Consider the following 22,587-nt stretch of genomic DNA (forward strand, 5'->3'; position numbering starts at 1 on the left):
ATGCCGGAACGTGCACCGCGTTTGCCGACGCCATCACATGACTGCCGAGAGAGTATGCCCCCCGTATTCATAAACGCTCCTCGACTTGAACTTGACTTGCCACCGCCTTGGGCAGCGCGTTCGAAACGCGTTGAAGGTAAGGCGGAAAGGCCACAGCGTCTTACAACAGCTTCTTACACGGGCCGTAACGCGCTAGCACAAACGCGTTAGAAACGCGCTAGAAACGCGGCCTTTCGTTAATGTTGGGTATTTATTGCCATCGTGGTGCGTGTATCTATGTGCACTTCGTGGCGTAGTGGGCTAACGTCGCGCGCTCGAAAGCGAGGGGTCCCTGGTTCGATTCCGCGCTACGGACACAACTTCGGAATTTTTTTTTCTCATTTTTCTCAGACTGGTTACACACTACTACAACTACGACGGGGACGGAACGGGTGCCGCTATAAGGAGCTTCGCTCCTAAAACTGCAAGCTGTTATCCTTGGCTAGTTCAAAAGTAAAATCTAAGCCTTTGCTTTTTGACCACAGCGATGGCCTAGCGGTAGAGCATCCGCCTCGTATGCGGCAGGTACCGAGCTCAAATCCCGGTGCCGCCGGGAACCCATCGGTTTTTCTAATGGGTAGAGATATCCCCTGTCCTGGTGCTCGGCTGTCGTGGGGGGTCCACATCTCGAAAGAGGGCCCAATAGAGATTTCAGCTCTTGTCTCTGGGCGCCTCTTGTCCAACCACAGACGGCCTTGTAGACGAGCATCCGCCGCGGCTGTGGGAGGCAAGTGCTGCCGCCGGGTACCTACCGGTAAAATAGGTACAAGCGCGCTTCCGGCCTGGTGCTCGGCCATTATGGGACCTCAACGCTTGGAAAGGGGTGTTTGACCTCAGCCCGAAGGTGCCCCCACCTCAGTAGGTGCTTGGGGCACCACATGGGAAATGACCGCCATGGGAGCGGCCCAGACATCACCTTTTTTCCGTGCTCACGTTGGTTCCGACGGGAATTCAGGGCGCAGGCTCCTTTCCCAAGCGCATCACCCCTGAAGAAAGCCAAACGCCAGGCCGGGGCACGCTTGTACCCATTTGAACCAGTGGGTGCCCGGCGGCGGTGGGAATGGAACCCATAGCTTCCCGCAGCCGAGGCGGGCAATGAAAATAAACAAGCATGTGAAGCAAGGCTTCAAGATACTACAATCTTGTTTAAAAGTAAAGACTCTGTGGCACGTGAATTGTTGGAGGCCAACCAGATTAGGAAGAGAGGGGAAACATGTGTCAGTTCCCCGTCTCTTAATATATACACACAAATGAAAGTATGTTTTTAGATAAGTTTTAGATTCGCCATTTCCTTCATGCATATCTTCAGTGTTCTCACGCGTGCGCATTCATACAATCAGTGTTCCGCCTTTTTCGTCCCCCCTCTCCCCATGGCTATATATTCAACCACCTTTGACCACAATAAACAGTTGCAAGTAGCGGCTGTCCTGTCTTTGTTCCTTCCTAATGTGCTGTCACTGTTGGCGCTTCATCTTTTGAAAGCAACAATCACCATGCCGTAGGTACACGTCGAACGGCCGGCGTAGAAATCATGCCATCGCTGTCATACGGTAGTCTACAGCGTGGTTATCGTCGTGCCGCTGTCGTCCCACACACGTATGATCGCAACCACACACACAACTACTCAATTTACAGGAACACGTTGGTCCCCCTGGTATCGTTTTGCAGAGCCTCAAGTAATGCTTGATGGACAGGTATCTGCAAAAAAGCTTCGCATAACATAGATTCCCACAGTGCATAGTTTCGGCACATTTCTCCCCCTTAGTTTTCGTCTCATCTAGATGCAAAATGCAGATCATGGTTGAAGTCACCAACTTATCAAGCCATGCACATGTTCGGACGCGTGTGAGCAGGTTCCAATTACTGGCTGATCATCAGTTCGGTAAGAACTGATGTGGAACGGCTTTTGAATTAGGGAATAAATCTGAGAGTTGGTTATCCTGGCTATATATGTGTTTCTATAACCGAAGTTTTCTCTCTTGTTTTACAGCGAAGCTGTATATGGCTATGCGGATCGTGTCCGCGGACAAAACGACGCGAACAACTTTCCGCTCCATGTGCGTGGCGGTTTCCCGCCAGTTATGCCTTAGCACAGGTGTCAAAACGGATGATGGATGGCCCATTGTTATAGCCCTCGCCACCGCCTCTTCACAAGTGTCGCGATACTCGGCGGCGGCACGTCCCACCAATCGTTGTGTCCCTTTGTCTCGTAACGCAGAGATCGCGCTAGCGCTGTCATCAGCAGTTGCCCTTTGGACTCGCTATGGGACGGACGCTCGTTTAACCGTATCTTCCAGTATCATGATGAAGCGTTGCAAGGTGCCGCGGATATGAACGCTGTAGCTCATACGCTAGTCTATGACGAGGGGGCGGACTTGGCGCAGCAAACGAACTAATTGGCCATTACGCCGGGCGAAAACAAGACGCCGGTGTCCTTGCTCTTTGACGAACATGCCGAAGACGATCAATATAATCAATAATGATTATATATAAATTCACTATAGCATTATTCACTATAGCAGAACCACGATAGTCACAGCCTCGCTGGCTTCCATCTTCACAGTCGTAGAAGGGCTCTAATTTTTTTTTTTAATTTTTACTGTGAGTATACAATAGCGAAATGAAATCAGGCAAGTCACTTGGGCTATTTCTATATCGATAACAGTTTACAGAAGCTGACTTACGCGGGAGAACTCTTGCAATTCGCACAAGCGTGACAGTTAGGCCACCGTAAAGCGCGTGCCTGAGGACGAGGAAGCAGCAAGCATATATGCACCTTTCGGACTTCGGCGATCACGGAGTTGGGGAACATGTCGCCGACGGCGCGCGAGATCACCTTGGAGACCTTCTTTCCGTGCTGGTCACTGCTCATCTTGATGACCACGTTGCAGCGCTGGCCGCACGTCTGCTTGATGTCCACCGTGCGGCCGAGCACCATGAAGCTCCCGTACGATAGGATGGCCAGCCGATCGCAGAATATGTCGCTCTCGGACATTCTGCGGCCGCAGCCAGTCCATGTATTAGAAAGGTTGGATATTAGGAGAGGTTACTCTGAACCGGAGTGGGGGTCACGTCCACCAATGCTATCAATGTTTATTGTCACGATTGTTGTCCCTGGTCCTGTGCTTACGTACGAAGCGAGGAACTTCAACCTTGTAACGAATGGGCCTTCCAGTAAACTTGACCAATATCGATTTTTGCTTGCCCTTATGTGTCATATTTTTACGCTAGCACTGTTGAGCCATCAACAGACAATAGATAGATAGATAGATAGATAGATAGATAGATAGATAGATAGATAGATAGATAGATAGATAGATAGATAGATAGATAGATAGATAGATAGATAGATAGATAGATAGATAGATAGATAGATAGATAGATAGATAGATAGATAGATAGATAGATAGATAGATAGATAGATAGATAGATAGATAGATAGATAGATAGATAGATAGATAGATAGATAGATAGATAGATAGATAGATAGATAGATAGATAGATAGATAGATAGATAGATAGATAGATAGATAGATAGATAGATAGATAGATAGATAGATAGATAGATAGATAGATAGATAGATAGATAGATAGATAGATAGATAGATAGATAGATAGATAGATAGATAGATAGATAGATAGATAGATAGATAGATGCGAAAGCTATATATACAGGCAGTGCGAAAAAAAAAACACAGACAGCCGGCAGCCGGGCGGAGAAATATGCCGAAATCGTGCAGACTGATTTTCATGCACGTTGTTATGTTTTGCTGCCTTGTTTATTTAATTTTTGATCTCTCAATTTCCTCGCAGTTTGCGCAGCGATAACTCTGCCATGATTCTCCCCCTCCCTCAGTGGCTAAGGCGTTGCCCTACTGATCACGAGGTCGCGGGATCGAATCCCGGCCGCGGCGGCCACATTTCGATGGGGGCGAAATGCGAAAACACCCGTGTACTTAGATTTAGGTGCACGTTAAGTCAAAATTAATCCGGAGCCCTCCACTACGGCGTGCCTCATAATCAGAACTGGTTTTGGCACGTAAAACCCCAGAAAGAATAAAAGCATTCTGCCCCTCCCTTCCTTTGTGTATTTGTTACGTGTTTCAATAAACTTCAGTTGATAGTGCTGCATGCAGCGCTTATCCTGCCTGTTTCTATGCCTGACTGTCTATGTTTTTCTTTTTTTCCGCACTGTTTGTAACTTTCCCAAAAATGAAGGCATGCCGACTCGCCCAACTTTCGCTACTTTTGAATACATAGATATTTTCTCTCTCTATGGTGGCTGCGACTGGTGTCGCATTGCCATAAAGGCAAATTTACGAGTGTGTCAACTTTAGTAATTCCCTGACAGATTTATTTTGCCACCTTTTTCCACCAATCCTGCAGCCTTTTACACCATACATCAACGAGGAGCGTCTCTAGCAACCGCGAGTTAGAAACGGACAAGGTTGCACAATAGTTCACTGTTGCATAGTTTTACGGAAAAGCGTTCTTATAATAGAGCAATGGCACAGGCAACGAGCAGGGTTTTATCACGACAAAAAGGTTTCCAAAATCTGACGCGGGAATCACGAGAACAACAGTATTATTCCTCACGGCATTTTTTATGTATCCTTGAGCACGTAAAGTTTCAGTTGTGGGAGTGAATGGAAATGGCCAAAGCTCTGGAGACGTCTCTTTCGAAAAAAAGACTCACTTTGGAATAAGTTATACACTGAATAAGCAGGAGATCTAGAGCAGCCTGGTCATAAAAATGCGCTCGAAGCTTAAGCGACAGCAAAGCAACCGTAAGCGCAATATTATTTATTTATTTATTTATTTATTTATTTATTTATTTATTTATTTATTTATTTATTTATTTATTTATTATTTATTTATTTATTTATTTATTTATTTATTTATTTATTTATTTATTTATTTATTTATTTATTATTTATTTATTTATTTATTTATTTATTTATTTATTTATTTATTTATTTATTTATTTATTTATTTATTTATTTATTTATTTATTTATTTATTTATTTATTTATTTATTTATTTATTTATTTATTTATTTATTATTTATTTATTTATTTATTTATTTATTTATTTATTTATTTATTTATTTATTTATTTATTTATTTATTTATTTATTTATTTATTTATTTATTATTTATTTATTTATTTATTTATTTATTTATTTATTTATTTATTTATTTATTTATTTATTTATTTATTTATTTATTTATTTATTTATTTATTTATTTATTTATTTATTTATTTATTTATTTATTTATTTATTTATTTATTTATTTATTTATTTATTTATTTATTGATTATTATTTGATTGAGTACTGCTAGCCTCAATTCCAGGCCTTAAGCAGGAGTGGGTTACAGTTTTCGGTACAAATGTACCCGAACAACAAAAGAGCGCACATACAAGCAAACGGAACTCGGGAAATGCGATTGGTGTGTCAAGTACGGTGAGTGGTATGTCAAGTTTCAAAGACATTAGAATGAAGACTCAGAGGTCACGAGGGGCTACTTCGCCATCCTCACCGACGTGAGGTGAAGAGTACGGTGAGGTTGCACTCGTCGTGCACCCGTCCCAGCGACTGGAAGAGGCGGCTCCGGGTGGCCGGGTCCACGCCCGCTGTGCACTCGTCCAGAACGAGCACGGGTGGCCGACCCGCGAGGGCCATGGCCACGGTCAGCTTGCGCCGGTGCGTGCTTCTGTAACAACGGCCCCGTCGCCAACAGGGTCTTTCACGTTTTCGACCATGCTACTTTGCAGTGGTGTAGTTAGGAATATTTTTCAAGACAGGGAGAGTGAGGTGGGCCGAGTATGCCCAGTGGGCCCAGTATGCGCTAACACACACACATATATATACGCGTGCGCGCGCTATATCCCGGATGAGTTTGCGTGCTTTTCGAGACAAGGTTTTCTTGCTGACTTCACACGTACTTGGAGTATCTGGGATCCCTGGCTATCTTGTAACCACTTCCAGAATAAGAAGATCAGTTACTATTTAGCGGTAAATGCAAGAGAAATGCGTTAGTATTACGTAGCACTTCTTGAGATCCTGGATTTGTCATTTAAACCACGCTCACCACATTGCAAGGTATCGTTCTGGAGATCACCCTCGACACACGCCTTGCACCATATTTGGTCCGGAGCAGACCACACTCATGAAGTCCCTTGATACACCGTCAGTTGCACCATATGCTTCTAACACGTGACCGGTTCTTCAAGCTTCACACACACGTACACATTTTTAACAGCGAAGCTGTTTAAAGCCAGCCGTAATTTGGGGTTTGCGATTCGCATCAAGAAACTATCAAAAGATAATAAACTTTCTGCCGAGGCGGGATTCGAGCCCGCGTAGCCACGGTCCCAAGACGAGTGTCGTAACCACTAGGCTATACAGGCACGCTTGCGGAACATGCATTTATGCGAGCCATATGATTGCGTTCGAGCGTCGTCGTCTTCGTCCACAGCTGGTGCGTTCGCGCGCTCCTGCTCTGCGAGGTGAAGAGGTTTTGCGCGCTAAGCTCGGGAGAGATGATGATAAGTGGTTCTTGAGGGAAAGGGAAAGGTTGGCGCTATCTTCTGCAGCCCTTGAGGGAGCACGGCTCAGCGCCAACGGGGAGGGGTAAGTGGGAGCGAAAGAAGGGATAGAGTGGAGTCGCCATGGCTGGGCGAAGCAAAACCGGCAGGCATAGGCGGCACGTATCAGGCCGAGATGGAAGGCCTTGGTGTGCTGCAGAGTCTGCAGGGGTGTTGTGCCAGGCCGGTCAGGCCCGGGGTGGGGTGGGAGGCCGTGAGGCCTTCCCGCTTGTAGAAATGTCCTTAGAGGCGTGCGGAGAGCCCTGACGAGTCAAGGAACTCCACGACGCCTCGAAGTGCAGAAAGGTGGTGTCGGCCGGGGAAGAGGAGATCTTCCTCCTTGCCAGAGGGGAGGCCCAGGCGGCGGAACTCCTGCAGGAGTGGGCCCCGCTGCTGGAGGTACGCCGGGCAGGCTCAGAGATAAAGCAAATGAGAGCGAAAGAGAGAGAGAGAGACGCATTCACGGAGCGGGTCTGCTGGGACGCGTTGTCGTCATTCCAACGCTGGAACGCGGTGTTGCAAGCTGCGCTATGCAACGCGCAGTGACGGCCGTAAGTCCGAGACGCGCGAAAAGAAGTTATCATCATCATGATTAATAAGATGAAAAGTTCGCGAGCACTTCCGGAAGATGCTGTGCTACGATCGCCCAGCTTCGCTGTTTCAAGCGTTGCGCGGCAGAGTGCAAGGATAATAGCTTTTTTTCTTTTTTTTTCATTTTGACACTGCTAATTCTAACGTATTAAAAAAGAAAGCGTCAAACAAGTGTCGACTGCTAAAGGACAGAGTCGACGTAATGCGCATGATATACGATACGAAATGAGTGATTAATGAACATGAAAAAGAGACAGAAAGAGACAGAATAGACAGATATAGTCAACATTTAATCATCGAGTCATTTGAACCACCATTACGTCTATCTTGTCTTCTTTAACGTCGACACTTGGTTGGCCTTTTTTTCGATACGTCCCCGGCCCCTTCTCGAAACCGAAGCTAGCGAAGCCTAGTCAATGCAGTAGCCATTGGCCACACCCAAAACACGGAACAAACTAGCTGCTACATTCACTTTTTATGCTTTTTACATCTAACACTGTTTAGAGGGTGCATGAGTATAGTGGTGATCCTCTGCACATCTTTCTGAGGAAACGGAACTCCTGTTAATTGGAATATGTTTTTCTTGAGGTTTTGTTTAATGAGATCCTATTGTAATTGACTAAAAAGCAAGAATAATTCGCTAAATATTCGCGAATTATTTTATGGCACATATTGTACTTTGGGAATTGGAGCCGGTCAGTTCAAAAGGAATTCTGAAGCTGGCGCCAGTTTCGACATATGCGTTCCCTTAATAGCGCGACGAAGTGAATTGGTGTTCCGGCTAAATTTTCCCTGCACTACTAAAGCGGCGTCATGTATAAAATAAGTGACAGAACAGCGCATTCATGCCGAAAGCTTGATACCGAAATCGTGATGGCGCTTATAACAAAACTGATGTTAAGTTTCAAGATCGTTCCAAGTGAACCTAAGTGTCATGAAAACTTACCGAGTTCATGAATTCCAATGTATGCGCTTAAGTGATTAGTTAAAATGGTGATAAATATTGTGCATTATTTAATTATGCATTTTGATTTCTCGTGCAAGTAACAACCACCTCTCGAGTAGTCCAAATCCAGGAATGAAATAGTGCTGTCACCGACGATTTTAGGAATTATATTTCAATATCAGCTTGTATCTTGAATCTCTATTGGTGAGGCCTACATTGGTTAACGTTGGCCCTACACTGGGTCTACATTGGCCCAACCTTAAGTGATACTTTTGATTGGCCACCTTAGTTTCTTCCTTTATTTTCTCCCAATTTAATTTTAGTAAGTAGAGCCCGGATATAACCGACACCATCGTCGCATAAAATGTGCTTCCTTATAAGCGGATTCTACTTAATTAAAACTACCGATAAAGGACAGAAAGAGGCGCAAATGCGCTTACATTGGCTGAAATTGGTGATTGAGGCTTGCTTCAGTAATCGACCCGGTAACGGCGCTCTCGAATTTTGACACCTGTGGAAGCGGTCGTATTGTCATGGTGGTGATCTCCCCTGGTTGCGATTGCGGCTGCCGTGCTGCTTGGTAACGTATGGACGGCAGAGAGGTACATTTTGGTTGGTATGTGGCGCGAACTTGCTTAGGTGTGTCGTTAGCTTATGCTGCTCGCGTAGTCGGAGACGCTTGAGCGAAGCAGCGTCAGTGACCGCCTTGTCTGCCCGTCTGCGCACTTCGCTATCAGAGCCGTCAGCGGGGTGATTCTCACAGCAATTGGGGCCACCCGGATTGCAGGTATTTTCTAGCGATGCGTTAATTATGCTTTATTCTTTACTAATCTTATCATCCGCCACTCACGGCCGGCTGATCTCGTTGATAACGTGAGCGGACCGTCGCTCCGACCACTGATCAAGCACGAAAAGCGCGAAGCGGCATTAGCATCGCAAAGGCATCGCTACAAAATACCGGCCCAGGTAGTGGTATGTGCCGGTCTGCGGGAAAATGTGAGCCCGATATCTTATGGCGAAGCACGTACAGTCGAACGCCTTTATAAGAGAAGCGCTTGGAACCTCCGACCTCTTTCGTTGTACAGGTCACTTCGTTGCAAAGATCAGACACCGTACCGCTCCCGATAGAGCAGGCTAAGCACGTCCAGATAAATTTTATTTACCATTAATTTAACATATAACTAGTGAAATGAGTCGCTAATTTCCTTCTGCACAGTTCCTCCGGCGTAGTTTGCGGTTGCGGCCGACCTTGTCATTGAGGTTCACGCAGGCTCCGTGGCGAAACCAGGGAGCGATGCAAGCACAGTTCCATAGTGTTGAATGTCGCTATTACCCCCATTGTCGTTATAACCTTTTTTTTTTTTTTTTGTACGTCTTCAGGCTCTTTACTACTGTTGCTTTTGTCGACCTTCGTCTCTTTCCCTTTCTTGTTGGTTTAGAAAACACCGTTGGTCGTCAGTTCCGAGCGACTCACGTCGTCATCGACTTCGACGTATTCCTCAGCCACCACACCCGCTGCTGTGTTGCAACAGGCGGCGTATGAGTTGAGTTGAGCGATTCCTGAGGCTGAGCAGCAGGACTTAAAATAGTCGATTTGATCGGCACGCTCTTCAAGCACGTCGCCAGTTTTAGCGTTGATCACATCTCAGTGGCGGCTGCGGAGGGCATTGGCTGCACCACTAGGTGAATGCGTTGTAAAGAAACAAATTATCCATCGGAGGCGTGAATTCCTTTGCCTCAATTCCTTCGTGAAGGCTGCGTGCGCGTAGCCTTCACCCATCCCCCGGCTCATCGAGGCGCTGCCTCTCCACGGTTTACTATTTTCGTTATAGCCTGAGAAATCTGGTAACGCCACCAGTAAACCAACAGCTCAGTGTGCCAGAGGGGATCCCTGGAGATAGCAAGACTCGAAACGCCCGGTATCTTTATTTCTCCGATTAGAAGAGCTAGCGATGTGTTTCCTAGCATAAATATTCAGGAAGGTAATTGAGGAAGCTCTAGTTAACTGGTTAATGGGATACTGTCGGACAAATGATGTCTACCTAACCAAGTAATCCATCTGAAGAGGCGGAATTGCGTTATTTATTACTTACCGACGATATTCTGCGAATTTTTAACGCGAAGCTAATTACAAGATATCAGCCTCCGAAATATACCACAATAATTACACTGGTTCTTCGCGTACTTTTATCCCGCACTGCGCAGACTGTTTTTTTTTTTTAATGACCTACTCATATTGTCACGAACTTTGGTAGACGGATAATCCGAAAATGGAGTGCTGCTTTTTCTTGTCCTCCGGCAGCTGGACATGCCTTCGCACTGACATACCTTAACTCCGCAGCTGCATACTACACCACAGATTCATTAAGGAGCCCTAAAATTTCGCTCATTTCTGCCTCGATTAGTTGGCTCTTCAGGTAACACAGCTGAATTGGCACAAGCGGCTGCGATTATTGCTATATCGATCGATTAAACGAATAAAGAAAGAAGAGGTGACACGTCCTTATGCAAGCATCCTGCCTAAATGTCAATTTTCGAATGCCCCGCGACGTTGCCTCATAACAGCGTTTCACCGTGTGCATGCAACGCTTATAGAGCGCATGTTCAACATTCATATACCGAGTGTAACCAGCGCGCGGCGTTGCAGCTCGCGACTGTATGCTTACGAGCAGTTGTAGACCTTGAGCGATAGCGCCTTGCGCAACCCGAGACGGGAGTCGAGGTAGCGTACTTCGGCCTGCAGCTCCTGCTTATGCACTCCGCGCAGCCGCGCCATGAGCAGCACCAGCTCCTCGCCCGTGTACTTGTCCAGCAGAGGGTCCTGCTGGGGACAGTAGCCCACCTGCTGCTGGTACTGCACGCGCCGCCAATCACGGGAGCCGCTATACAGAGACATGGCGTTGAAGGATTTCTTTGCCTATACCTCTTCCCGATATGGCGTCTCTATCTAAAGTGAATGCGGGCAACGGACAGCACATATAGGCGGCAAAGTGGACACTGCCACTTCCTCCGCCTACTCAACACTACGTCACTGAAAGAGCGTATTGCTGGGATAGGTAGCTCATACTTGCAGGCTTAGCATCGCATACTTTTGACGGGACGAATAAGTAAACACAACACCCTAGCGCTTGTCACGTGTCTACTCATTTGTCCTGTCTGTAAGGTGCGCGCTTGTTAAACCTGTAACTATGTCATTGCTCTGACGTATAGCGCGACTCGTTTTGCCTCGACACACTGGATCCACGACCTCGTTCTCGGCAGCTGAACAACACAGTTGATGAGCCATCTGCGGCAGCACGAAAGCTCTATTTGCTCGAAAGTGTGAGCGGGAGACAAATTAAATTCTGCATTTTTTACGTGCCAAAACCACGATCCGATCGATGAGGCACGGCGTGATGGGGGACTTATTTTGACCAACTAACTGGGTTTCTTTAGCGTGCACTTAGATCTTAGGTACGCAAGCGTTTTTTGCGTTTCACCCGGAGCGGGTGAGAAAACGCGGGGACTCACGTTGAGTGGCCTTCGGCGGGCGTCGATGCCGTTGATGAAGACGTTGCCGGTGTCGGGGCGCACGATGCCGGCGATGATGCGCAGCAGGCAGCGAGCGGCCGGCCTGGCCCAGACCGAGGATGCCGAACACCTCGGCCGGCGGCACGTGGAAGCTGAGAGGCCCCAGGGTGCCCGCCTTGGTCGCCTCGAGCACCACGAGACCGGCGGGCGCGCGGTTTGGCCCGCCCTGCTGCTCGGTGCCCGACTCGCCGGCACTGGCGCCAGAGCGGCCGCTAGCGTCGCCTTCGGAGGAGTGGGTGGCGCGCGCCGCTTTTCCTTTGGTGCCTTCCGCGCTGAGCAGGTAGCGCATGAGGCCCGCCACGAATTGCTTCTCCTCCATCACGCTCTTCTCCTCGCTGCTGGGCTCTTTGCCGCCGGGCTTGTCCGATTTGTCTGCGTTAAACAAGGAAGCGGCAAGATGGATCTAATTACTTAAACGCGTATACAGCTTACTCGACGATTCACACTTCTGTTTTTTTTTTTTTTTTTTTGCGTTAGATGAAGGTGCAAACGTTGTAAGCCCTAGAAAAAATACTGGCAAGCATCAACGCTTCACAAATATTAGCCTAGAGGTCGATGCATCACGATTTCATCGACTCGCTCCGCTCCTGCGATTGCTTCGGCTGCTACACTACATAGGGCCCAGTTAAACGAAACGCGCGCATCACTTTTTCCTTTTTAGTTTTTTTTTTTTTTTTTTTTTTTTTTTTTGTAAGCAAACATCATCCATAGGAAAGCCTCATTGCCACACAGCTGTCGCTATGTAGCAATAAGGCTTCGGAGAAGCAATTACTTTGCAATTTCTCGTTCGCGTTTCATTTGTCCGTGACTGTACCAAGACCACCTGGGTGTGATGAGTAGTGCGCGACACAATGCGGTGACTTTTGTGGTGCGCGACACGGTGCGGTGATGCACGACGGTGATATTTGTGGTGTGCGATAAGGTGCGTTGCATTTCAAACAAGAAGCAGACGACAAGGAGAGCGCGTGCCGCTCTACCGCGCCGCGCCGAAAACGACGACGCCGAAGACAGTCCGGCGCGTGAACACGCGGCGCAAGAAAAGAAATCAAAAGGAAAAGAGCCAATCCAATCACAGAGGAACACGGAGCCTCGAGCAGCCAATGAGAAATCGACGAATTGACCAGAGCAGCAGAAAAAGGAGCCGCGATGGCAGTAGGGGGAGGAGTTTCAGAAGCGGCACCAGGACACTGGGTCGACGTAACCGCCGCTGACAAACGATGCTCGTCAATGGCCCCCGTCTCCAACGGGGACTGACCCCCATACAGCGTGGTGCCCCTCACCTGGCTCCTGGGCGAAGAAGGATTCGAGGGTGTGCGGGTCGAACTTTCCCTGCGTCTGCATGTCCCAGCCGATGACCAGCATCAGGTAGAGCAGTCCGCTCAGGAAGAAGATGGTCAGGTCCCACACGTGCGAGTTGCTGCGCGGCGCGATTCCGCTGTGCTGCTCCTCGTACACGGGGCAGATGTGGTCGCATCGAACTGCGCGCCACGGAGTGTACATTAAAAGGCACAACAAAACACTGAATCAGTTTAGACTAATATTCTTTCAAAAATCTATGTCTGTTCATTTCACGGGTATATAGATTGTAGATAAAAAGAAAGTCAGACTTTGAAGCCCCGACGCTGCGTCAGTGTAACGTCAAGGCTTTCAAATAATGTTTTCGTAATTGGGCCGTTGTAGCTCAGTAAAAGAGCTCTTGAAACTTGTCAAGTTCTATATAAAGAATGCGGTCGATTTTTACCGATAGAATATTAACTAGGCCCTGAGCTGACGCCATTGACATTTACGACGTCGCGGAGAGCTGGCGCGTGAACTTGGCGGCGTCGTGACACGTATTTCGTGTTTGAGTCTTTTCTGGATTATTAAGTCTCCTTCACGGTGGAAAGGCTTTTTTTTTTTTTTTTTTGCTTTTACAGTGCAGCTGCCTTTTGGCTAGGATTCCGGGATTTCATCGTGGCGTAACGTCGACAGAAAACTATCATCTATGGCTCATACCCCTAAATGCAATGGCACATACCCCCGTCAGGCAGAGGCTACAAGCACTCAGCAAAGTGAAGCGAACAGTGCATACATTCTTTGGAAACACGCATACAACATACAGAAGAGCATACGTTTCAATAAAGAACGAGCTCAAAACAAGCATCCGAACCACAGAATTGATAATAAGGCGCTCCTGATAACAATGCGAAGCACGTGTAGTGCTGCCCGCAAACGTTTCCCGGTAAATATTACTGTTGCGCAAGCTGCCACGGCGACGGCAGCTTGTGACGTGGGGAGTGACGTCTCTAGCCTTTCGTATATAAGGTGACCAGCCTATCAACTGTTTTCAATGTTGTTGCAGCACCGCTATGGGCGGCGGCGTGCTGTCAAAATGACAAAATGGCGTGCTGTCGAAATGGTATATGCCATTCGAAATCGCCGATAATCACCACCCGCACGCGTACCTTTACAACACTTGAGTATCCTGGTGACGATGTGCGCCTCGCCGCGCGTCGCCGGGCTGAGAAAGGTGTAGTTGCAGACTTGCAACAGGAACTGCGCCCCCAGGTGGCAGCAGGCGGCGTATTCCAGGTACGCGCTGCGCAACTGGCCCGTGCCGCGGGCCAGCGTGAACTGGGGCATGATGCGCAGCGGCAGCGAGCCGATCTCCAAGTAGCCGTCCAGGTCGCGCCGCGGCCGGTACGTCGACACCGTGCGCGGCGCGAACACGCTGATGCATACGTTGAGCACCGTGCCTGCATTGCGTGCGTCCCGGTATAAATAACGACAGACCTCTGCTCATGCAGCGCTTTGCTTCCATACAGACGACGCGCTCTACTCTGGCGCCATCTCGTAGCCATCTTTGCCGCACAGCCCGTCTTGCGCGGCACAACGCTTTTCTTCTCACGCTTTCGCCATACCCTCCTCCTCCGTTTTCCTTCTGGCGCCCTCTTCGCTATCGCCGTCTTTCATCGCCCGCTGCGCTCCGCGTTCGCTTTCATCCTTCGCTACACTTGTTCGCTCGGTTACGAGGGAACACGCCGACGCTCGCCGCAGGAACTGGCGCCTAAGAGTTGCGCTCTAAACATTTAATAGGCCCGAGCAGACCCGTACAATATTCGTGACGTCATGGCGTGCTGGTGCGTGAACTTCAAGGCAGCGTCTAAGCCCATCTTTCGTTATTGCGTCTGTTCTGGCTTTCCGAGCTTTAGCACACAGTAACAATGTTTCTTTTTCCTTTTTTGTTATTGCAGAAGGGTAATTCACTATACATCTCAAACTATTTTTCGCTTTAGTATCTCGTTGAAGGTGCACATTTTCGCATTGTATAGTTAACCAGCACGTTTTGCCCTAAACGATTTAGATATCCGCAGAAGTTGAGCTGTGTATGGAACATTTTTCGTCAAGCTTATAACGTTGTCATCGATCATAGGCTCGCAGTAAAATTTACGTTGTCGCTGTAAATTTTACGGCAATAACGATGCTACCTTCAAACAGTAACAAAAAATGACCGAACATCAATGCCTGCGCTGCTGTTGCCATTAACCACAGTAAACAGATCCAGTTATCTATAAAATTGGAGGACGATTAAGCTTCGCCTTTAAGAGTAGAACACGATAGCGTTATCGGGACCCGTTCGCACCGCATTGTTCGCATACGGCAAGTAGGCTTCATTCACTGCAACACTGAACGTGGAAAAGCCAGCTTACAAAGACCAAGCTTACACCGATCCCCTTAAAGTCGGCTTCACTTTTAAACTGAAATGCATTGCTGGAAAGACGTTTTTTAGGGGCAACATAATTAAAATGTGAAGGCCCTAGCACCTCTTTTATTATTTTATTAATTGTTTGCTATTGCCCCGACGCGCGCAGGTCTGGTAGAAATGCTCGAAAAAGGGTTTGTGTTTGAGTTTCCTCGTAGCAGAATTAGGTTTTCTCGTACTTTCAAATTACAATCCGACGCCGATTGGTAAACAATCTGACGGCGAATCCGACGCTGAATGGTAAAGTCGCACTTTACCGTTTTTTCTGACGGATTTCACTGTAAGAAATTTAATTTTTGTTCACCAATACCTTGCACCACGTGGAGGGCCTGCGCGGTCGATGTGGTTGGATGATTTTCTCCGCCACCCGCGATCACACACCGGTTGCCAACGCCGGATTTTCTGCGACACGGGGCCCTAAACGCTATCGCGTTAATACGTGAGAATGTGCTCTTTTACCGTGTTTAAAGTGTGCTCGCTATGTCATAAAAAGTACACTCGTTATATCAAGCTATTCTTCAAAATTGAGCTAAATTAGAGCTAGATAAGTTATGTCCTCGGCAGCACATTATTTATGGCAGTGTAAGTCACGCACTGCGCGGTAATAGCTAATAATTCTAGCTAAAATTCAATGATGAATATTCATAACGTTGCTGCGTGCTCTACATCTCTCTCTCTCTCTCTCGCTCCCCTCGCCCGCCTCTATACGCGGGAAGGTGCTGCTGTTTGATTCGCTAAAATCGTGCTGACGCGCTCTGGCAAGTCAGGACGACCTCGTCTGACCCATCACCTGGCTCGACCCGCCCTTTTAGGGTTCACGTAGGCACGGGTACAGACGCTAGCGTGTCGAGCCGAGCAATCCGCAAGCACGGGGCAGGGTGATTCAGCCCGACCCGCTGTGCAAGGTGCAAATCAGAGACAGGGTCGGGGAGGGGGGCTGGTGGTGCGCAACTAGCAACCAAGGGTGGTATTTCGGCATGGAAGAAGTAAACAGGTTAGAGAGAGCACTAAGCAGCACGAATGAAGCCAAACGTGTTGGCCCAACACGCGATCGTCACATCAAAGTGCGCGGTAGGCTGTAGTGCTCCCGCTCTGCAAGCTGATCTACGGCAGGGCAGCCGAACAAGTGCCGCATCGAATAAAAACTACCGCGAACCAAACATTCACGGCTAATACGCCGAGTCTGAGAGGTCACGTGTTGGGCCTATACTGCGAGGGAAAAAGCGAAGGGAACGGCTTCACAGAGCGTTCGCTTGACAAGGCTGGCTTCGTGACGTAATGCCCTCTCCTGTAGTTAATTTCCTTCCCCCATGTATTTTGGACATTGTCAAATTCCAACATGGTGTCAAAGTTTGCAATGGTGGAGTTTGAGCCAATCAGAGAAGCAGGAGCAGTCTTGGAGGGCCAATCAGATCAGAGCTGGCAAGATGGTGAATTCAAACAACGTGGTAGATTTTGAAAATGTCCGGAATAGAACCACAGAAGCCATTTGCGCACGCTCTGTCTTCTCGCCTCGACTACTAATTGCACTGCGATCTCAAAGCGACAAAGGCAAGTTCGTGTAAACGCGGGTATAGGTCTATTGCTTTACTAAGGTGGCTATTTGGGCTTGTTGGTGATCAATGCCGAGCAACTTCTGGCGCGTTGCGGCCGAGGAAAAAAAGAAACAATGACAGGACACGCTTGGCGCAAAGTGTGTCCTGCCACTTTGCCTTTTTGTGCTCGTCCGTAACGTGCTACGTACGTAATAGGTCGCAGCAACTTATCTATAGGTGTTTCATCCCGCGTTCTTCTTCAACACCCTCGTATCGATTTCACGTAAACGAACTTTGATTCCAATATGTCCAGTACAGTTATGCGCACTTTGAAATTCAACATTGTATGCTCCGCGATCGGAAGCGGTACGTATATACTAGATGTTCCACAAGTGACATGTCTCACCGAAGAGAGCGCCGAAACTGACGAGAGAGAAGTAGGCGAGCAGGGACGACTCGAACATGAGAGAGGAAATGTACGTCACCGGGAAGAAGGCCCAGCCGAACATGAAGTACAGCCCGAAGGTGGTACCTGCGAGCACAACCAAACAGAAAGTGGCGTCAGAAACTAGCAAAAGGCATCAGAGTCGGATAAATGAGGCTGTTCCCGAAAGGTGTAGAAAAGCGCAGCAGAAAATCGTGCTAGCACTCGCGAATGATCCGCTGCTGTGGTTGAATGGCTATTGCGCTCGGCTACTGAGCGTAGTGTAGTGGGTTCGATTCTACGTGGTGGCGGCCGAATTATTTATTATTTTTAGTACATACTGCAGACCGTTCGGTCCAAGCAGAGGGGCAATAGAATACATACAAACAATAGTGAGCAAATCAGGAACAAGCGAGTACAAATTTATGCAATTTTTAGTCACACTGTGTCTATATATCGTCGCTCCAGTTCGATATTGTTCGGGGGAAAAAATAAAATTTAAACGTATGAGTTCGAGCATAATAGGGTGTTAGTGACTCAAGATGATGCTGTCTAGTGTGCCGTGTTATTGCAGGCGTTATGTAAGTCGATGGTTTCATTTCAACCTTGTTGTTGAGAAGGAGGGAAAGGAATTCAAGCCTGAGCTGCTTTCGGCGTGATTCAAAAGTAGGTATAGAATTTTCTGTCATAATTTTAGAGGGAGAGTCCAGTCTTGCGAATTTCTGTAATATAAACTAAACTCCCTTTCTTTGTATTTTTTCAAGACGCGTGATATTTGACTTAGTGTAAGGATCCCATGATATACATGCATACTCTAGCTTTGGTCCAATAATTACAATGGAGTTAGATCTGGATGCGCGTTAAAGAGTCCTAGGTGGCAAAAAAAGATTGGTGCCCTCTACTACAGCGTATACCTGATAGCCTCAGTGCTCCTTTCAATGACTCAATCTCAATGAATGAATGAATGAATGAATGAATGAATGAATGAATGAATGAATGAATGAATGAATGAATGAATGAATGAATGAATGAATGAATGGTACTTGCGATACGTCTTAGCTACACAATACGTGACCATGGTCGGTCGCCGCGGTATAAAGACCAGCTGCGTGCTCTGGCGCTCGTATACTGGCCGGCGCACCTGGCACCTGACAGGCACAGTCGTGTTAAACCTGCTTTTGTTCGAACCTGACGTACACCTTGTCTACGCTCCACTACGTCCAAGGTCCTCCAACGTCTTAGTCTATTACGTTGGGTCACTTTGCAGCGCGGAAATGAGAAATAACATAGAAATGGATAAGTACACAGAGGACCTCCGGGGCCTCCTAAATGTGTACACAAGTAAGTGGGCACGCGTCTTCATAGAAATCTTTTTTTTTTTTCACTGATATATGCTTTCTCAAGTTTTCATTCATAGTCAAAGAAAAGCTACCCACAGAACACAGTAGACTGCAACGATAGAAAACGTAAATTATTGAGTGTAATGAACTCGCAGATAAGACATGGCGTCAGCTGTGAGATACAGTGTACTGCATAACTCTCGCACAGCCAAGTAACTCACTGAAGTCACTCACCCCTTGATGTACAGTGACACTTACGCTCCCTCAAAGCTTCATTTTTTTTTTATTGGCATGATAAAAAATATATATTTGACGCACGAAAGCGGCGCCAGCTATTTCTTGTCTCAAACATTTTGCGTTTTACACGTACGCTGCTATATATATTCTTATACATCTCTGATAATCCCGTACATGTCACATATACATTTAAACGTGCTGTAAATATATGACATACACATAAAACATACTGTACATATATAGCATACATATATAGTGCATATGCCTTGTTCAATAATTCAGCAGTTCCTCGTCGGAAGCAAAATTAATGTAAGGAACACGCATGGGCTGGGAAGTGTTCCATCCTTAACGCGCAACAGAAGGACTAGCTTTAGGCATTATATACTAGCGATCATTGCCATGCTAACTGAACTGTCATACGTATTCGCAGCTCCCGCAGACAATACTTCCCTTTAGTAATTTGTTTTTTGTAGGAAACTCTATGAACACTGCAATGTCATTGATCAAACGACCTGCCGTGTCGCCCTCAAATTCGACAATAACCCTCCTGCTGGAGTACATGCACCCTACGTTCCCTTTTATTGTCGCGATACCTCGATTCCTCTGCATCTTTCACGAAGGCATGCACACGCAGTGGTGTAATAACTGCAGGGGCGTACGATTGCAGGAGAGATGCGGTCGGCCCACTAGGTTTTACAGGATTCGAACGCCTGACCATGTAAGCAATATGGCGGACAAGCTATAGACTCTGCTTCCCGCGAACCCACAACTTTTCCCCCACTCCCACCTTCCCAATTCGCCAAGCAAATTTAATGTCTTCTTATCGCTTGATGATAACAAAGGAAGTTGCATCCCGATTTGTAACTGTGCTGCCCGTGGAGGCCGATACAGAGGCAATCTTTCCGCCTCATGTTGCTGAGAGGCAGGCTAACGCGGTCACCAGTATACGAACACGCACTTCGTTCCGTTCCGTTTCGTTCCGTTCCGTTTCATTTCGTTTCGTTCCGTTCGTTCGTTCCGTTCGTTCGTTCGTTCCGTTCGTTCGTTCCCGTACTTGTGCTCGTTCTAGCACGCCTGCCCTTTCAGTAACCACGAATCCCGACTAACTTTCTCAACTTTCTCCGCCTATATTTCAGGCTGCGAAGCAATCGAACGTACAGGCGCCAAAGCGTGGCATCGCAAGAGAGGAATAAACCACTGGTGACTGAAAGTCACCGCTAGTGAAATATGCGTTTTGGGCAAACTTATTCATTCGTCATTCATACGGCCACGGTCGGACAACGTTGCGGCGAAGTCCGTGAAGCAGTGACGGCTTCTAGCTTTCAGAAATCACGTCACAAAGAAAAGTACCAAAATATGTTTTTATGCGCAAGAACAACGTCAAGACACCGGTCAGAACCCTCGCACCCGAGTGCGTACCGAGCTTGTAGTGGTCCCTGCAGAACCATATGTCCCGGTCGAGGAACAGCAGCGGCAGCGTGCATAACAGGGAGGACACGACGTGCGTCAGTAGGTCCGTGGCGAAGGTGGACAACCAGTATCGCTCGGAGGACAGGCCGGTCATGAGCTGCACCAGCTTGAGGCCGCTCACGCGCTCCTTGACCGGCAGGTCGACGTACGCCGAACCGGTCAGCGACATCGACACCGGAACCAGCACCATACTGGCCAGTCGCTGCGCGAAGATGGCCGTGTGCAGCTCGAATGCCGCGCTGTCCACCGCTGCCACCATAATCTCGTTCACCTTTTCCGCTGAGAAAATGGCGCCGCATACACACAGTGTCGTTTTGAGCTGCGGTCTGAGCGCGAAACTCTGGGGTGCTCTTGACAATTTGATTTTCGCTCGTTTGTTTGTTTTTAATATGAAAACGGGAGCACCAGGCACTGTATTCAAGCGTAATGCATTCCACATTTTATGCCTTTTAAAGCAGCGTACAACGATGCTTCAAGAGCCGTTTGTGCTCGAGACCAGATTGTTCTGCGCGCATACGTCATCGCAGGAGTCACGTATTATAGACAGAGCACACCTGATAAACGATACTCACCTAAACGGAAGTGCCGGATAAGCGGAACAATGGTAACAACCTTTATTAGCCGACCATAGACACAATGTTAGCAAACTTGGGTGAAACGGGACTCATATTTTTGACTCCGGTTAAACTGAACTTTAACCGAAACTACCACATTAGGCACTTGCGCTATACATAATGCAAATTAAAGATGTCGAAGTTGCAACAGTACGTGTCTCCCTCACGAGGTTTTCGCGAGGCAAGTAATGATCCCTGAAGCGGAAGAGAGCGCTACGAAACAGGTATATAGGATCTTGCGGTCAGGCTGCTACTACTGCTTCGTTCATACCGCCGGGAATAAGCGACCGCCGGGAATAAGCGGGAATAAGCGACCGCCGGGAATAAGCGACCAATGGACCCCACAACTTCTAAAACTTCGAATACTGAAATTCAAGCCGAATGGAATATAAAATGCCATAATATGCGATCGAATATTGGAGAATATCAAATATTCGTACAAGCCTACTATTTATGTGTGCGTACAAGATCTAACCCGGGAATTGTTAGCTAGCGCCAGTCATGGCCAGGGTGGCGAATGTGCAACGTCTATTTGACCGATGACATCACGTAGTACCTGAACTTTGAGGAGCAGGCAGCTGACCAATAAATCCTTGTATGTTATCTGAAGGCATCGAATGTGCAGGAGTCGAGACCCTCGCGCAGCAATGAACGAGACCAAGGGAAACCGAAGCGTCCGATTTTTTTTTTTTTTTTTTGCTCACAATCATATAAAGCCAACAGACAGTGAAGCCAAGGAAGCATATGGGAATTTACTTGCTTTTTTAATTGAAGTGTACAAATGATAAGCTAAGGAAATTTCCCGATAAGTAGCTTGGTTATCGGAATAGAAAACAACGGCATGGTTTCGTTTTTTTTTTTTAATTTCACGACGAAATCACAGTGCCGGCCCGTCGGTGTGGCATCACAGATTTCAAGGCATTTCTTCATATTTGGGCTGTTGCGGCATAGAAGTTATTTAACCCTGCTAAGTTCAGTCTTTGGCTCTCTTAAAATGCAATGCTGTCCATGATTACCGTTAAAAAGATAACTAGGCCTGAGCAGGTGCTGTAAAAATCCATGATGTCACGCCTAGCTATACTGCATGAACCTTAAAGCGGTGTCGCCACTGGTCTCTCGTGTTAGCTGTCTTTTTCTTGTTTTTCTTTTTTTTTTTTTCCTTTCTTTTGCCTACAAAGCATTCTCCGGAACTCATTATTCTTTCTCTTCTGTGTCCGCGGTTCATTTCTTTCAAACATGAAACAAAACGATAAGAGAAAGTGTGTTCGCGGAGCGGCGACTCACGCGGTTGCCCGACAGGAGTCTTGAAATTGGGGAACAGCGCTTCAACGCGCGCCCATGCCAGCGTGCCGGTACGCAGGTACATCTCTTCGGCGCCCAGCATCAACACCTGCAGGAGCAGCAGCACCGGAACGACAACGTAGCTGCGCCGCAAATACGTCGTCTTCTTGGTCATTATGGCGCCAACTTGAGCTCTGAACAGGTCCTTC

The 22,587-nt window shown here is 47.4% G+C and overlaps 1 protein-coding gene across 1 annotated transcript; it reads right to left on the reverse strand.

Moving 5' to 3' along the window:
• Positions 1-5,605: 5,605 nt before the first annotated feature.
• Positions 5,606-20,796, reverse strand: LOC119446700 (uncharacterized). The gene is made up of 6 exons (XM_049664336.1): positions 20,433-20,796; positions 17,419-17,544; positions 14,180-14,470; positions 13,016-13,213; positions 11,676-12,107; positions 5,606-5,754 (listed from the first exon to the last, which is right to left on the reverse strand). The coding sequence occupies exons 1-6, from the start codon at positions 20,740-20,742 to the stop codon at positions 5,732-5,734; spliced, it is 1,380 nt and encodes a 459-aa protein (XP_049520293.1). The 5' UTR covers positions 20,743-20,796; the 3' UTR covers positions 5,606-5,731.
• Positions 20,797-22,587: the final 1,791 nt, after the last annotated feature.

The sequence above is a fragment of the Dermacentor silvarum genome, chromosome 3, assembly GCF_013339745.2.
Source record: "Dermacentor silvarum isolate Dsil-2018 chromosome 3, BIME_Dsil_1.4, whole genome shotgun sequence".
Taxonomy (NCBI): Eukaryota; Metazoa; Arthropoda; class Arachnida; order Ixodida; family Ixodidae; genus Dermacentor; species Dermacentor silvarum.